The sequence below is a fragment of the Prionailurus viverrinus genome, chromosome C1 (genome assembly GCF_022837055.1).
Source record: "Prionailurus viverrinus isolate Anna chromosome C1, UM_Priviv_1.0, whole genome shotgun sequence".
NCBI classification, from domain to species: Eukaryota; Metazoa; Chordata; class Mammalia; order Carnivora; family Felidae; genus Prionailurus; species Prionailurus viverrinus.
Window position 1 is genome coordinate 113,003,866 of NC_062568.1, and position 18,831 is coordinate 113,022,696.

Consider the following 18,831-nt stretch of genomic DNA (forward strand, 5'->3'; position numbering starts at 1 on the left):
TTCATTTCTCTTATCTGCAACCTACTTTATTAATCATCTGCCGGTGATTTGGCTGAACTGATTGTCCATAATGTTTTATTTTGAAATCTGTATTCACATTGAAGAAGAAAGAAAATTAGTAACGTAGTATGACATGCATAAACATCTAGTTAATTTTTTTTTTATAAAATCTAACTGGAAGGCCAACAAACTCTTCGCTGCTTTTCTAATACAAACACAAGACTGTTTTCCCAAATGGTTTAAAGCTATGGGAAGAATTATCAAAATGAAGAATGATGTCATCAATGATTACTTACTTTTCAGTCTGTAAGCAATTCATCTTTATATTCAAGCTGCAATCCAAAAACAGTTTCATATTATAAAGAAAATTTTAATGAAGGACAAAATTTTGGAAAAATTTCTATGATAATGTATCAGTGGCAGCCTAGGTGGTTGCTATGGAGACTCTCAGGAAAATCTCTTCCTGGCATGAGTCCTCTGGATTCACTATGCATCAGACATTTTATTGTCATGACAAGAAGAGAGGGCTTGGAGATATGACTTGTGACTAGGCCGCATGGATCTAGTCTCTCCCACAAGATAAATACATACATTGCAACAAGAAAGGAAAGTCAACAGTTTTTGTAAATTGCCTGTGAAAAGACTGCTTCTGGAAATTGTGCTTTCTCTTTAATATCTATATTAAAGAATTAGGGTGGCCAGAGAAACTTTCCCTTGGTAGGTCCAAATTATGAACGGGAGTTGTGAAGCAGCAGCATTTTTAAACCTGCTCCCTGCCAGGTCAGCTGGCAGGCCGTGCTGAATGAAATTAAGCTGCAGGTCACGTGCATCACCTTAGCCATCCCTGGTCCGTTGGGATAATTGAAGCATCTCACAGCAAGAGCAGGGTTTGGGAGGAATAGTTAAGCATTGTATTTTATAGGTACTAAAAGCAAAACACCTCTGGTTGAGTTCTGCCCCTGTCTGTCCTGAAATTAGTCTTAATGCAATGAAAAAAATAAATAAAAGTAAGTCTGCCCCCCCCCCAAGAGGGGCATCTCTCATTTTGGCAGTCCTAAAACAGGTGTTGTAGAGGTTAATTGAACAAGATGGATCTGAGATTCAGGCAATCTGGCTTCTAACTCTGGTGCCATCAGTCATACACTGTGGGACTTGGAATAAGGCTGTTGTAAGAATAAAATGATATAACTATGTACAAGATATAGCCAGTGATCATGAAGCAGGAGTTGTTGTTATTACCATTATTATTATTACTATCATTATTATTTGGGGGATTCTGACCGCGATCTTTTAGATAGTGGTGACTGTGGGGTGGGAAAAAAAAAAAAAAAGATTCCACTTACCAGTGAAGGACAATTTGAAAGAACTGGGGCTGATTAGGCCGAGAAGACGGTTTAGAAAGACATTAATCCCGACTACAGTTAGATAAAGGATCTCTTGGAGAAGTGAGCCCACTGGTTTAGGAAGTCCCTGGGAGGAGGACTCAAGACGGAAGCAAAAGATGTGGGTCGGGGAGATAAATTTGACTTCACGTAAGGAAGTATTTGGGGCAGAGTAGAAGGGAGAAGAAAATGGCATGGGATGTCTCTTGAGAGAGCCAGTTCTCCATTTTAGGTTAACCAGGATCGAAGAAATTTTGAAAGGTGTTGAAATCGTGGGCGGGATTCCAGGGATTCTGAGTTTCTAGACAATACCTCGGACCACAGGGTCTCCAAGAAGCAACAGAGCGGGGGCAAAGCGAGTTAAAGGAAGCCAGACAATCTCGAGGCTAGCCTCGTCCTGACCTCACCATCTTGCACAGTTGCCCTACTGGAAAATCCTAAAATTTAACCTGGGAGTCGGGCCTCGGAGTTGCATGGAGCTGGGAAGCTCGGTTGCTATGGCGACGGGAGCAGCTGGCCCGAGGATTCAGGGCAGGCTTGGGGGAGGGGCACCGCCTACGTTCAGGGAATGGGGCGTGGCTTAGGTTACTATGGCAGCGGGGACGCTTAGTGCGGGCCTGAGCCCAGTTTAGACGCCAATGCCCCTCCCGTCCTTTGCATGGCACCCAAGAAAGAGAAAGGTGGGACTCCAAGCACCAGTTCTAAGATATGGGAACCCTCGCTCATCGCTGCACACTTCAATCAGGTGAGCCCAGAGCCCTGAAAGTCCTCTCTGACCCCGGGAATGCCAAAGCCCCGCCAGACCCTCCAGGAAAGGCAGCCAGGCTCGCCCTCTTTTCCAGACGCCACCGCCGCCCTTTCTGAAAACTGTTCTTGATTCCGCTGTCCTACGCTTTGGGAGTTCCGCCCACTAAACGCCCCACGCTCCCATCCGCGCAGAGTGGGCGTTAAAGGAAGAAGGAAGGGGGCGCCGGTCAATCAGTGCGATTTCAAAGGGTGGAGAAACCGGAGTGAGGGGGAAGGGAGGTGGTGTAGCTCTGAGTCCTCAAGATCCTTTTCAGTGAAGTCGCCTAGATGGCACTCCAAAATTACACTGGAGTTGTCTTTATGAACTGTTTGCTTCCTGCGGACATCTGAAGGAATCATCCTGTTAAATCATCCGTAGCCTGGCCTGTGGTAAGTAAGGCTTACTAAATGCTGTAGGAAGAGAGACATGGAGTAGTTAAGATACCAACGTATTTAATACAAATGAGTCTTCTGCAGAGAGGAAAAGACGAGATTCTTCTGCAATGCCCTGATACCACAACACCAAAGTTTTGATATATTTTGAAGGTACTGTAACAGATCAGAGTACTGAGGGGTTGGCTGGTGGACTCATCCGTAGCGTAGCAAAAAGGTACCAGGCAATCTATAACGCCCCTGCCACATGACTTCAAATTGCACCACGTCCCAACCAGACTAGCTCCCCACCCCACTCATACCCACCAACACTTAGTTGGTTGGGGAGCCCAATAACTCTTGTCACCTGCTCCTGGAAATCCACTGCTACACTTAGTTGCTTCTAAATCCAGGATGACATTTGGATGGAGAAAGGTTGATTCTGGGAATTCTGGCCTGCCATTAATTCCAAAGTACTTTAAAAACTGGAAAAACATTTTTTTTTCATTTTCCATGTGTACGTACAGTGCACTAGAGAATCAGTACTTAAAGGAAAAATATACCTAAAGTCTTATGATACCCTCATGAGAAATTCGTACTTATGTGTCCTTATTTTCTACTGTAATTGGTTTTTTTTTCTCTAAGAATGGTATTCTGTCTGATAAGGAATTCTACCTGATGAAGAATTTCATGAAAGTGGTTAAGACACTGCTGATGCTGACATGACATCATGGAATTTGCGGTTATTTCTATAACTTTTAAGAATGAAGGATGTCAGCTCAGTAGTTCTCAGTTACATTCTCAAATTCTCAAAGATGTTTTTCAAAATACTCTGTTAAAAGCCCCCTCTCTTTTGCTTTTATAAGTCAGCACTGGCCAAAATAACTTTTTCTCCATTTTCTTTGAGATTGTGTAGGCCAAGTTTGGGCTTGGAGTGAACCTTTCTGCTTGAATTATAAAGTGCTGAACAACAGAATTTGATGGGGGTGCTGACACTGCATTAGCTTTAGTGTTGCAAATATGAAGCTATAATTTTCCTAGTTGAATGGAAAACCTAAAGACACTATTTTTCCTTATGGCTCGAAAACCTGAAATAATACTCAGCTTTCTCAGTTCTGCTCAAACAGTATAATTTCAATAAATCTTATTTATTAAGAGAAAGAATTTGAACCCAAAGTAATATGTAGTTTTAAAAACAAAGGCTGAACTTCTTCAGTTTGTTGGAATACACGCGTTTTGACAGCAGGGGAAGACAACTCCCCCCTACCTCCTCTCCTAATTTTTATTTTCTCAGTTTGAGTTCATGTCTGCTCCAAGAGGAAAATTCCCAGATTACTTAACCCAGCAGTCCAATGTTCAGAGGCATGACTTAACCACCAATGTAATAGATTCTGGAGTGGGGTTAAAGAGGACTTCTAGAGGTGTGAATTCCTGATTCATAGGGTTTAGCAAAGTGCTTTGCACATAGTAGGTGCTCAAAAAATGTTTTGCTTTGGCACCCAAAATTTCTCTCTGTACAGTTGCTACTCAAGGAAATATTGTGTGCCAGTATGTATAGTTGAGTGTGTGTGTGTATGTGTGTGTATATGCGTGGGGGGGGGGTGAGAAAGGAAAAGTCTCAGCATTACATAAGCTAGTTTTTTAGAATTAACGGATTCAAGAGTCACATCAGTAATGATTTTGAACTCGTGCACATGTGGAGCTGTACTAGACTTTAATGAGAATCAGTAAATCCACAATCTGGTTTCAGTGAAGTTACCTTGTACCAGTATTTTGGGCTGTCCTTTCGGGCTGGAATAATTGCTAATTTTTCCGCACGTTTTAGGTGGTTCTAAAACACAAAATGATAGCAAATGATACAAGGTAGTCTGTTACTAAGCTCTAAACGAGTAGATAGAGAGTAGACTAAGCATTAAATGACTAACTAGGGGTTAGGAAGATGAATGTGGGCTGGGATTGTCAGGAAATGTTTTACAAAATTACTTGCCTTTAGCTAGGCCCTAAAGAATGGGTAGAATTTGAGCTGGTAGAATGAAGGAGGATGATTATTTTACGTAAGGAGACCAATATAGGCCTTAAATAAATCTGGGACATTTAAATTGAAAGAGAAATGTGGATTAGACTGCTTCTGGGGTACATTGCTCCTAAAATAATCCCGTCAATCAAAAAAGTCATTTACTAACTTTGCTATCCAGGCATTGAAACATTTATCTTATTAATATATGTGAAATATCACACCTCAAATTCGATAAAAATATTTAGGCACATTGGCAATAAGATAATAAAAATATCTTAGTGTGGGCTTGTATGTGACATAGACATTATATTTATGATATCCAGCAGCGTTAGGGAGTTAAAGATGCTTTAAAAAAAAAAAAAGTTAGGGAGGGAGCCAAACCATAAGAGACTCTTAAAAACTGAGAATAAACTGAGGGCTGATGGGGGATGGGAGGAAGGGAAGGGTGGGCGATGGGTATTGAGGAGGGCACTTGTTGGGATGAGCACTGGGTGTTGTATGGAAACCAATTTGACAATAAATTTCATATTAAAAAAAACAAACAAGATAAATTAAAATCTTAATGCAACTGTCAAGGCCGCCTCTACTGGCCACAGTGAGAGGAAAAGGTGCTAACCTAAACACTTGGTGACTGAAGGCACTATTTGGAGAACTTCTGGTCTAAGATATTTTTATTTGTACTGTTTTATCATGGTAAAATATAATAATGAAATTTGCCATTTCCACCATTTTTAAATGTACCGTTGGTGGCATTAAGTACATTCTTGTTGTTTAACCATCACCACCATCCCTCTCCAGAACACTTTCATGTTCCCTGACTGAAACTATACCCATTAAAGAATTCCCTATACCTCCCTCCCCCCAGCTCCCGGCAACCACCATTCTAGTTTTTGTATCTGTGAGTTTAACTAAATATTTCATTGTAAATGTAATTATCTAGTACTTGTCTTCCAGTGACCGGCTTATTTCACTTAGCATAATGTCCTCAAGGTTCATTCATGTTGTAGCATGTATTAAAATTGCCTTGTTTTTAAGGCTGAATAATATCCCATCGGATGTACAGGGTACGTTTTATTTATCCACTCATCCATCAATGGGCACTTCTAATTCTTAGTTATTGTGAATAATGCTGTTATTAATAGGAGTGGACCCATTTTACAAAAAGAATACGAGTGTCCAAAAATCTGCTTGAGTCCCTACTTTCAATTTTCTTAGTATATAACTAGAAGTGAGAATTGCTGGATACTATGGTAATTGTATGTTTGATTTTTTGATGAACCACCATAACATTTTCCACAGTGGCTATACCATTTTATATTCCCACCAACATTGCAAAAGTGTTCCAATTTCTCCACATCCTTACCAGTACTTTTAAAATTCTGGGGAGAGATAGGTAGATAGATGATAGATAGATAGATAGATAGATAGATAGATAGATAGATAGATTCAGCCATCCTAATGAATGTGAAGTGGTATTTTAGTGTAGTTTTAATTTGCATTTCCCTAATGATTAATGATATCAAGCATCTTTTTATGTACTTCTTGGCCATTTGTATATCTTCTTTTGCCCACATTTTTAATGGAGTTGTTGGGGTTTTATTACTGTTGAATTGTAGGACTAATTTATATATTCTGGCTACTAACCCTTTATGAGGTATGTGATTTGCAAATACTTTCTCTTATTTCCATGGGTTTCCTCTGCATTCTGTTGGCAGTGTCCTTTGATGCACAAAGAGTTTAGTTTTGATGATGTTCAATTTATCTAGTTTTTCTTTTCTTTCTTGCCTATGCAAGAAATCACTACCAAACCCAGTGTCATGATGCTTTTCCCCTATGTTTTCCTCTAAGATTTTTATGGTTTTAGTATTGAATTTAGATGCATGGTCTATTTTGAGTTAATTTTTGCGTATGGTGTGAGATTATGGTCCAACATTATATATATACACACGTATATACATGTATATACCCATACATATGTATACATATTTATGTATATATATCTACAATATACATATGTGTGTACGTATACACATATGTATACATGTAATATACACACATGTATATCACATATGTGTATTATGCATGTGTGTGTGTGTATATATATGTGTGTGTGTATATATATGTGTATATATATATATATATATATATATATATATCCGCATGTGGATATCCACATGTGCATGTGGATATCTAGTTTTCCCAGCACCAATTGTTGAAAAGGCTGTCCTTTCTCATGGAGAAAGGGTGGGGCAAGGGAGAGTACAAGAGCCAAAAAATTTCCTACCTTATTGAATGTGGCTTTTTCTTGATTGGGCATTGCTTGGTGCTTTAGATCTTTGACTGGTTTCAGTGCTCCTATAAAGTAATTTCAGCCAGTTTCAAGTTGTTTTTTCTAATGTTTCCAGGGGATGCAGAGGCATGTAACTGCCTAGTCTGCCATTTTTTTGATGTCACTGTGGTCTAAGAGAACTTGTAATCAATTATGATCTTCCTATTTCTTCCAAGCCTATTATAGGACAGGTAATGCTGAGAAAGTGGAGATTAGTAGAAGCTTTGTTCATGACAACTTGGGAAAATTTTTCACAATTGTCCAAACAATATAGCCATTCCCTCTAGGAGCTTACAGATTGCACAAGACCTGCCTCTGGGTAATGTCACGTAGCTTCAGAATGAGTGGGCTACATGTTTCAATTGGACTTTTGTGTTATAGTCCAAGCTTTGGTGCCACTATGGGATAAAAGAATCTCGCAATGTTTTCTATGTTAAGTGACAACATGATAACACTACAGGAAATATTCAGAAGTCAGATACAAATCCTTTTTTTTTTCTTTAAGATGTTATGAACATGTGTCTCAAATGTGTTCTTCACAGTTCCAGGTTCCGCAAAAGTTGTTTGGGTTGATTTAGATATCTCACAGGTAGAATTCTGGAGATTTTGCTAATTTTAATTGTTAACCCCTTTCATATTTTCAGATTATCAGAGGGTGTTTATTTCTTTTCATTTGTTCCTGGTTTAAGGTCTCAAATTGTTTAAGTTTGTTTTATTTATTTTTGACAGAGCAAGAGAGAGAGTGTGTGTGCGTGTGTGTGTATGTGTGTGTGTGTGTGTGTGCGCGCGCGCGCCAGAGAGGAACACAGAGAGGGAGAGAGATAGAATCCCAAGCAGGTTCCATACTATCAGTGAAGAGCCTGATGCAGGGCTCAGTCTCATGAACCATGAGATCATGACCTGAGCTGAGGTCAAGAGTTGGACTCTGGGGGCACCTGTGTGGCTCAGTAGGTTAAGCGTCTGACTTTGGCTTAGGTCATGATCTCATGGTTCTTGAGTTTGAGCTCCATGTTGGGCTCTGTACTGACAGCTCAGAGCCTGGAACCTGCTTCAGATTCTGTGTCTCCTTCTCTCTCTGTCTGCCCACCCCCCCAACTCATGCTCTGTTTCTGTCTTAAATAAACATAAAATGTTTTTTTATTTGTTTAAGAGTTGGATGCTGAATCAACTGAGGCACCCAGGTGCCCCTAAGGTTTCATTTTTATGTGTAGTAAAAAGGCAGCTTCAACTCAAGAGACCATCTTTTGGCATAGAAACTTTCCATTTGCTTACTGTGACCCACCACAAAAAAAAAAAAAAGAAAGAAAAAAGTTTATGGCAATTCACATACCCCTTAACCCAGTCAGCTTTGCTATTGTAATTCACTGATTTCATTTTGTAATTATGATTTTAGTTCCCTAATGCCCAACTTAAGGGACTCAATACTTCTTGTCATTTGCCTTACATTTATCATTAAAATTTTACTTCTTGATTAATACTTCAATTCTTATTTAATATGATTACTTACATACTTAAAAATATTTGGGGGGGAGGGTGCCTGGGTGGCTCAGTCAGTTCAGTGCCCAACTCTTGATTTCCACTGAGGTCATGATCTCATGGTTTGTGAATTCGAGCCCACGCTGATAGTGCAGAGCTTGCTTGAGATTCTCTCTCTCTCTCTCTCTCTCTCTGTCTCTCTGTGTGTGTGTGTGTGTGTGTGTGTGTGTGTGTGTCCCTGCCCCTCCTCTACTTGCTCTCTCTCTCAAAATAAATAAATAAACTTAAAAAATATATTTGGGAACATCTACCATAATATGTTGAGGTCCTTACTGAGACTCAGGAGGCCTTGCTTCCAATTTCTGTATTTTCATTTTCAATGTATGTTTTTACACATTGAAATGTATGATGCAGGGCACCTGGGTGGCTCAGTCAGTTGAGCCTCCAACTTCAGGTCAGGTCATGATCTCAAGGTTCATGAGTTTGAGCCCTGCATCGGGTTCACTGCTGTTAGCATGGAGCCTGTTTTAGATCTTTGGTCCCTCTTTCTCTCTGTGCCTCCCCCACTCATGCTCTGTCTCTCAAAAATAAATAAACATTAAAAAAAGAAGAAATTCATGATACCTTTCAAGTAAGTAATAATATTGGCATCAAAGACGCAAGCTGAGGACATACATGGTAGTGCCATCCTTTCCTGTGTTCACCCAGAGGTGGAGACTCCTTGGGTATCTGGGCTAACCCACTCCTTTCATACCACTGAGGATCTAAGCATGGCAAGGTCGAGACATTCAGTGATTTATCTTCCCTCACTTTGGCTCTAGGGTTTATCTTATAACATAGTATTTACAGAATGCCTTGAATTATGTGCTGTCAATTCATGTTTTGTAGAACACAAGTATAATATGAGCTGCTTCGTAGCAAAATCATATCTTTATACTTCTTGTACCTACCCCATAATGACTTGCATGGTTCTAAGCACAGGGTACCACACTCAAGCTATATTAATGGAATTAATTCACTGATCTACTTTGAAATATGAAGAAATATATATTGTGGAAATCAGGACAATTAGTAGACCAAAGAGATGTATTCTAAGAGAAGAGGAAGGGACAGAAAACATTCACTCACATAAAAGAGCATCCCAGCAGGTACATAGCATGATTATGACAGCGTCCAAAAAATAACTATGCAATGATACCATTTCAAAACTTCTCAGATATTTCAGCTGCCAGCCAGGAGGTATTCAAGTGAAAGTTCTTCAGAATATTTAGTTAGTAGTGTCTCCTTATTATACTTCAGTTGCAGAAGATTTTTTTTTCTCTTATTAACTGTAGCTTAGTGACAATAGCTGAGTTGTGCACATTTGAAAAATAATAATAGAGTTCCTTAGAGTCTTGGACAAAGTTTATAGTTCTTGTAAAGGTTTAATAATGTCGATAAGGCTTCAAGATAGGTATTGCTGAAATGTTAATATCCCAGACCTCTTAAACAAACAAAGTTGTAAAACACATAGATGTTAGGATTATAATAAACTGAGTTTAAGTCAGTTTTGGGGGAAAATGTTCAACTGAAATGAAGTGCTTGAACCATTACGAATGCACTTTATCAAAAAGGGAAATACATTTTATTAGGCAGAATCCTTGAGCAGTTTTTGAGAGGCAGTGAAGGATTTTTCAACTTTTTTGATCTTAAACAGTGAGCTATTTCTCATGTTAATGTGTATTTAAGACTTACTGGAAATACTCATAATATGAGCTGAAGACTGATGTCTGGCAGCGAGCATATTTCTGAAATTGGGTTGGTTTTTATTACTATATTTTCTGAAATATGCTTTCATTGATATTTACAAAACAAATTGCCAGTTCACACAAAGGTTGTTTTAATAAAAGCCAACGAAAACAACTGAGTTGCTAGGAAGAATGTTAAGAGGGAAATGGACTTTTCGTAACCTCACATTATAATTTCTCTTTTCTGGACAAAAATGTATTATTTGAATGAGTTTGGAACTGAAAGGAATTAGCATGTCAAAATATCTACCTAGATGTTATATGTGATCACTTTTATTACAAATGAAAAATATTAAATATAAGTAAAATGTAAGTGTTGCCAATGTGAGTTTGGCAACACCCTAGGAAAATGTTAGTTAAGAAATGGTGAATGTTGACCATGTTTCAACTCTAGCCTTAGAAACCATCATTGGCTCCCAGTTACCCATGGGATAAAATCCAAGATGTTCTGCCTGGCTTTCACAGCGCTGCCTAATTTGGCCTTTCTCTGTCCATCCATCTTTTTCTCTGTCTACTCCAGTTGAGTGGTCTCCGTGGTATTCCCAGGCACGTACTGACTGACTATACCCATGCAGGTTCCTGGCCTGAAGATCATCCAACTCCTTCTCATTAAAATCCTCCCTCGTATCTTCCAGAAAGGAGCTCAAGTCACATAGTTCTGCCCATCACTGACTTTTCTCCTTCTACCGGACTACTCCAGTGATTGCTATCTTTAATGCGATCCTACTTTGAGCTGTGGTCCAACAATTTCAGAGTCATCTATTGTATCTCAATTCCCTTACAGCATTGCAAATTCCTGGAAGGTAGCAGAAGGAACATGTGATTCCTTCCTTCCTGATCACAGCACCTAAGAGTGCTAAGTAAGTACATAGTGTTCTTCAAGAAATACTTTTGAATCAAATTCATTGATTGGATTTTACTGTGTCAGCCTCCTGGCCTATTTTCTCCTTTGAGCTCTAGGATTAGTCTCAACCCATTGGCTGTAAGAACTTAAATTGAAGAAAATCTCAAAGCCTTAGTTTTTACAACCATAAAAGAAGGACAGTGGTCATACCTCCATTACAGATATGAAAGCAATTGTTGAGAGGATTTAAAGGCATCTAACATGTAATATCTCAGACTCCAAACCCAAGTCCCATATTTTCCCCCTTCAAACCTGTTCCTCCCACGTCTTCACCTCACTGAGTGGATTCGCCATTCACCCAGTGAGTCACTAGGGCCCAAAATCTTGCAATTGTTGTTTTCTTCCTCTTTTCTGCACTCTATAATTAATTTTTAGTAAATCCTGTTGGTTCCACCTTTGAAATGTTTCTAAAATCTGTCCTGTTGGTCTCAACTCCACTGTTACATCCTATTCTAAGCCATCATCATCACCTAAGCTACAGGTAGCTCAAGAGCTTTAGAACTTGGTTTCTTACTTGCATTCTTGCTGACGGAGAGTCTTGTCACCATATAGCAGTCAGAGTGTTTCTCTTAATACACAAGACTTTGAGTAAAATCCCGAGTGGTCTACCATGGGCTTTAAAGACCGTGTGTGTGTGTGTGTGTGTGTGTGTGTGTGTGTGTGTGTGTGTCTCCTCTGCTAACTACTTTGACTTCATCTCAAATCTTCTGTGACTCTCCCCTTCACTCAGTCCGTGGTAGCCACACTGGCCTTTTTGCTGATCTTCAGACCCATCAAAAACACATTGCCATCTTTGCTCTTACTGTGCCCTCTTCCCAGAATGACCCTTCCCAAAATAATCACGTGAGTCGCTCTTTCCCTTCCTTTAGGATTCTGTCCAAATATCTCCTTCCCCGACCATCCTATTTAAACTACACCATCACATTCCATCCACTTAACCCTGACTCTGTTCCTGACCTTCTACTTTACATATATTTCATTATTGTCTATTTTCCTCCATGAGAACGTCCGCTCCATGAGGGCAGGGATTCATCTTACTGACTGATACATCACCAACCCCTGGCCTATAGAGGGGCTCAAATAGCATTGCTGAATGCAGGAATAGTAGGGCCTCAATAAGGAGGAGCTCCTGGTAATAATAGTGTGACTATATTTACTGGAGCAGCATGAAAATCAAATAAAGTATCTGAAGGAATGTGGAACACTATGTAGCCCAGTATAAATATTTATAATAATAATCATTATTATGTTATTATAGGATAATATACTAATTATTGTTGTTATTAATCTTTTATATATTTTCACCTGGTCGTTACACATGTCTTCAAACTCAGTGTGTTCAGAACTGGTACTAACTATCCTGTTCATTGAAGTTAGAAACACCCTAGCCCCATCTCTTCTCATAACAAATTGATCAGCAAATCTTATTACTGTGGCCTCTCTAGTTCACTTCCTTCTTTTTCACGCCTCGTAACTTCCAACACCATTACGATCACCTTCTCAACTTCTTCTTGCCTGCCTTCATCCAGGAGGGAAAATTAAAAATATGTTAACTGGCACAATTACATGGAAATCAACATATAAATTTAACAGTTAAATTACTTTTTCTTTCTTTTTTTTTTACAATTAAATTACTTTTTATTCTTTATATAAACTCAATTATGTGTACCTTATGAAACTCCTTGCCAGATGGTATAGTTTTTCGTCCTTATCAGTCATCACATTTTTCCGATGATTTCCAAATCATTTGTTGGTTTTCAGAAGTGTTGGTGCAGCCTTTGGTTGATGGGTTTCACTTCCTAAAAGTTGCTCTTGTCTGAGCCATGAGGTAACATGAAGAAATGTGCATAGGCTCTTCTGTGACTTTCCTTTTAAAATGGTAGTCGTTATGCAATTTGTAGTTCTCTGTATGTAGAGGATTTCTCTCAATATCAACAATATCATTTGTCATAGTAAAAGTAAATTACACTTTTGGATTTCTTATAATTCCAGCCTTTGAACTGTGAATAATTATGTTGAAATTTTTTTCTAGCCTTCATAATATTGTGTGAGTTTTTTTATATTTAATTTATTTATGATCAATTAAGTCACAAAACCATTTCTTGGAATGTCACATTCAATTAGTTGACTTAATTTTATAAATTTTTGATCACCCTAAATCTACTTGGTTAACATTGCATACTGTGGCTAAAGTTTAAGATTGAATAAATTGAAAGAGGTTAATAATTCATCGTGCTCTGCATTTTTGTCATAAAATAATAAACCCATTTCTGTATAATTTATTAAACAAAAAATTATTTTTCTCTTATAATTGATTGCTTTGTTTCAAGTTGTACTCTTTATTCATTTGTTTCTATATATCTTCTACATCTCTTTTATGGTTCACTTTATTAATTTTATATGGACAAAATGTTTTCATTTCTCTCTGACAAAGCTAAAGAAAGTATTGAAATTCATAGTAGAATATTTCACTAAAGCCAAATCCCTAAAAGTTAGTTGCACTTTTCAAATGTTTAACTACTCCCACTTCAGATTTACATTAAAATGAACACACAGTCTTGGCATGATTTCTTCTCAGTCGGTGCAATGCTAGCAATATGTGTTGCCCAGCTGGGTTCTAATATTTCTCTAATGTCCAATCTTGAGCTCTCTTCAGATATATTATTTAATTATCTCTAGTGTTTGTTTAACATATGGTAATAAATAGGGGCTCCTGGGTGGCTCAGTTGGTTAAGCGTCCAACTTCGGCTCAGGTCATGATCTCACGGTTCATGAGTTCAAGCCCTGCATCAGGCTCTGTGCCGATAGCTCAGAGCCTGGAGCCTGTTTCAGATTCTGTGTCTCCCTCTCTCTCTGCCCCTCCCCTGCTCACATTCTGTCTCTCTCTTTCTCTCAAAAGTAAATAAATTTTAAAAATATGTATTAAAACCCCTTATGGTAACAAATGGAAAATTTATAAAGAAGGTACTAATATTGACTTCATATACATCTCTTATTGTATCAGCTGAATATATCGAATACATACTGAGTTGGGATGAAAACAAAACATCTGAAATTTTCTTCAAAACTGTGGGCTGTTGGAGTCCCTGGATGGCTCAGTGGGTTAAGTGTCCAACTCTTGATCTCAGCTCAGACTGAGCTTGATCTCAGGGTCTTTCTTGTTCTCAGGGCGCTGAGTTCAAGCCCCCTGTTGGGCTCCACACTGGCTGTGAAGCCTACTTAAAAAAAAAAAATGTGGGCTGCAACTCCAGACTTTATGCATGTTACACTCTGGCACCGTTTTCAAGTAAATACTTCTCAGTGAAACCATTTTTCTTGGTACCCATTGAAATAGTTTGAGATATCACAAATGCTTTTCCATCTTGCTACACCAGATCAATAAAAAATACCTAATTACCTTCAGCATCTTGAACTTTGCATATTCGGTATTATTAAAATACTTTTACATGGAACTTTTACAGCTCTATCAATAGTGATTAACATTTTACTAGTCTGATTTATATGTTTTCCAAAAGGTTGCTCTATCATTTCAGTAGATAAATGCTTTGCCACAGTCAAGATCATAAGGCTACATTGCTATGATATGCCCATACAAATTATTTTTCAAGGTTAAACTAAGTATTTCATGTCTAAAAATGTTCACTTATGTTTAACTACGTAATAGATTGTATTAAAAGTTCTGATTATATGTTTAAAAATGTTTAGTAATTACCTTATTGACACACTTGATTTAAAAGAAGATTTTATTTGAAGCACTTTATTGCATGAAACTGATTTATTGTGTTCTTTAATTTTTCCTTCATTAGTGATTAAAATTTTCTTTATTGGAATCATGACCTTTAACAAACATGATAGGCAGTTTGATTTAAAAAACTGTTTTGCCTGTTCAACTTTTAACAATACAACCTTTGAGCTCTATTTCCATCCAACATTTATATCACTTGTAATAATAAGTTAATCAGATTTTTATGTTGAAAGAATCAAGTTGTTTTCATTTTAGAAATGCAAACATTTTTAATGTTGTAATGATTTTTGCACAGTATCAGAACATGCCTCAGGTTGGGGTTGATTATTATTTTCTTCTTTGAGCTCACGAAAATCCAGAATATTTACCTGAGTACATGATACTTAAAAGAAATTTTAGAAACATATCCAGACTTTGAAGTCTCTTCACTGTGGGTTTCTATTTAAAATATTTACCATAATTGTGTATGTTATATCAAAAACTACACACACAGAATTGCATTTCACTATAATGAAAATAAAAGTAAAAACGAAACAAGTCAAAAGCAATACTTTGAGGTTAGGGTGATGATTCACTAGGGATCCTCCAGAAGCCCAGGATGCTCTACTAAAGGATACGCAGTGTAGCCTTGCTGTCTACTGTGACACAGCCCAGATCCACAGACCTGCTGCAAAAGTCCCCTTGATGTCACAATGCCAGCAAGCCCAGTTATCAACGATCATAGCAACATCTTATAATGATCAGCTTGTACTAACAAGTCAATAGATTTTACATTCTTAATTTTACCACTTAATTTTACCACTTAGTTACTTTCATTCTACCAGCCAGCATGCATTTCAGTTCAGCCACCAGGTTGGCATAGTGAGCGCTGTGTGTTCAGTGACTGTCGGCACCTCCTCTTCTCCCCTCTGTGTACCCTCTGTGGCCGCCTGGGTTGTATTTCTGTAGTACCACTATGACTGTGGCACTTCCTGCTTCTGGCTCAGTTACTTATTGGCCCTTCACAGTCTTCCTAGCTCTATTCCCACCTCATCGTCCCTCCCCTATCCAGACTCCCCGTCATGCCTGACAACTAGATAACTCAAACCTGCTGGGCAATTTTGTGCTTTCATATATAACATATAGATATAGGTATAGATATAGATATAGACATAGATAGATATAGATATAGATATAGATATAGATATAGATATATAGATATTAGAATATCCTTCCTTCTCCTACACCGCTTGGTGAACTTCTTCTCTTTCTTAAAGTCACAACTCAAATATTCTTCCTCCATGAAACTATCCCTTGACTTGTCATTTCCTACATTTGATTCACCATGTTTCCATGGTTCTTATGAATAACATGATGATGGCACTTACCGTGTTTATTAGAGTTATTGATGGGTCTGTCCTCTCACATGACTGTGAAATTCTCAAGGACGAGAAGTGAGTGGTATTATCTTTGGGTCTCCCCTCTGGAAACAGTGCCTGGAATATATTCAGTCAATCTCAATTGGAAAAATGACAAAACAAATGCAGTAATCCTTCCTATTATTTGTACTAAAACTACCCTCCTTTAAATCATGTTCTTCCCGTCCCATTAGTTTTCTTCTTTTTCTATTGTGGGCAAACAAACAGTAATAATAGATGTCCAGCCCCATATACTTTGACATATGTATACACCCCTGTAATCCATCATCTAGATGAAGATATAGAACACTTCCAGACCTACAGCCGGTTTCCTCACACCTTCATCTGTTGATACTTATAGCCCAGGGAGTTCACACAACTCTGATTTCTAACATCCTCAATTTTTTTGCTGTTCTTGCATTTTATATAAATGAACTAGTACACAATTTATCCTTTTTGCTCAACATAATATCTGTGAAATTCATATATGTTGTTGCAGTATAAGTAGTGTGTTCTTTTTTATGGAATTATACTATTCCATTGTGTAAATATGCCATTATTTTTTTATGCATTCTCCTGCTTATTGACATTTGGGTCATTCCTAATTTGAAATATTACAAACAATGCTATAAACGTCTTGTGCAAATTTTTTCTTTGGACATTTGTACTCATTTCTCTTGGGTATATACTTAGGAATAGAAATGCTAGGTCATATGATAGACATGTGCTTAGCTTTAGTAGCTACTACAATAGAGTTTTCCAAAGGGTTTACAGCAATTTACACCCCCATCAGTAATGGATGAGAGTACAAGTCACTTATCAATCTTTTTTTTTTCTTTTTGAGAGAGAGAGAGAGAGAGTGCACCTGAGCTGGGGAGGAGTAGAGGGAGAAAGAGAAGAGAGAGAGAGAGAGAGAGAGAGAGAGAGAGAGAGAAAATTTCAAGCAGGCTCCATGCTCAGCATGGAGCCCAATGTGGGGCTTGATCCCACGACCCTGGGATCATGACTTGAGCTGAAATCAAGAGCGTTAGGTGGTGATTAGGTCATGAGAATGGAGCCTCATGAATGGGATGAGTGCCCTAATTAAAGAAACCCAAGAGAGATCCATCACCCCTTCTTCCATTTGAGGTTTTAGTGAGAAGATCACCATCTATACGCCAGAAAGTGAGCTCTCACCAGATGCTGAATCTGCAGATTCCTTGATCTTGGGCTTCCCAGGCTCTAGAACTGTAAGAAATAAGGTCTGTTGTTTATAAGCCACCAAGTCTGTGGTATTCCATTATAACACCCTAAAGAGACTGAGACATACTGTATATTTCCCCCGTCTATCCGAAATTTGTTTTAGTCAATCCTCCCCCTGAAGTCCCTCCTTCCTCATGACCAGTTTATTTGTCATTCTGTCAATCTTTCCAGCTGTTCAATCCTTTTTTAAGTGTTATGCCTAAAACTCAACACAACTTTCCATGAGGACACTCTGGTTTCGTAAAATGGTAGGATAATGTTTTCTATTTAACTCCTCCTTTTTTTTCCAGACAGGAGGAGCAAAGGCCCTTCAATAGACCTGTAGCACATTGAGCTGATGGTTATGGGAAGCATTACATATGGACACGTTCCCTATAGTCGATCATCTAAACTTATGACTGGATTATGTTTTCCTCAAAGCATTCGCTTAGACTTCCCACACTGAATTTCATCTGATATATGTGCTTGCTCAGCTCAGAGACCTTTGTGAAATCTCCCTGCAGTGCTGAGCTATCCCCTTGGCACCGTGTCATTGTCAAAATATCTGATAATGACGGCAAGACAGGGTGACAGAGGAAGGCTCACTGTCTGGAAATCAGAACATGCTTCTCTCTCTCTATGTCAACTTGCCAAGATGTCATAGATTTTTCTTTCCATCTGCAAAATAAAGGAATTAGACTAAATGACAATGAAAGAAGCCACCCAGCGTTGGATTGGGATTTTAGATTTCATTGTAATCTAGTTTCATATTTTTAATAAAAGTAGTTAAATAAAACCTGTTCAAGAATTATCTCTAGGGCTCCCCCCCCCCACCCCCGTTACTACTACTTCACGCAGAGAACAGCCTGCTTAAGCCTACCTTTGCTTTTAAGTACTCCCATGGTAACTCAATATTTTGGGGATGAAAACTTGCAAAATGCTTTCTAAGATTACATAAAAGTCTGTTTCCTGGCCTCCCCTCGTCCTCCTCCCTCACAATCATTATTCTTTGTGTTGTTCTTATTGCGTCTTCTACTAAATATGACTAGAGTGTGTGGCCCTGGGGGGACAGGCAATGGCCCAGTTTCTCAGGCAGTGTACATTGAAATAGAAAATGGAGAAGGAACCCCCCCAAATTATGTAAACATCCATGAAAAAAACATACTATCTCCAGAAATGTACATGACTCCATATATGTACATAATATCTGAGTTTGGGTCAAACTAGTTTAAGGTTAGGAATATTGAGTTCAACCACTTATATCTTCACATCGCATATTTAGAAGGCTGAGCGAGTATAAAAATGGTTTCTTTCTTTACACTTGTTATTGTAATTATAAAGTGAAACCTTCAAGAACGCCTATTGTTATTATCTTGCTTAACTTCTTCATTTAGCACTAACCTAGGAAAATGTGG

The 18,831-nt window shown here is 38.3% G+C and overlaps 1 protein-coding gene across 2 annotated transcripts in view; it reads left to right on the plus strand.

The window, feature by feature from the left end:
• Positions 1–1,993: 1,993 nt before the first annotated feature.
• The window catches only part of SPAG17 (sperm associated antigen 17), a 235,344-nt gene continuing 218,506 nt past the window's right edge, over positions 1,994–18,831 (plus strand). For both annotated transcript variants that reach the window (XM_047871565.1, XM_047871566.1), the window contains exon 1: positions 1,994–2,127. In XM_047871565.1, coding sequence (XP_047727521.1) covers positions 2,041–2,127 — 87 coding nt within the window. In that variant the 5' untranslated portion in view covers positions 1,994–2,040. The remainder of the gene's footprint in view (positions 2,128–18,831) is intronic.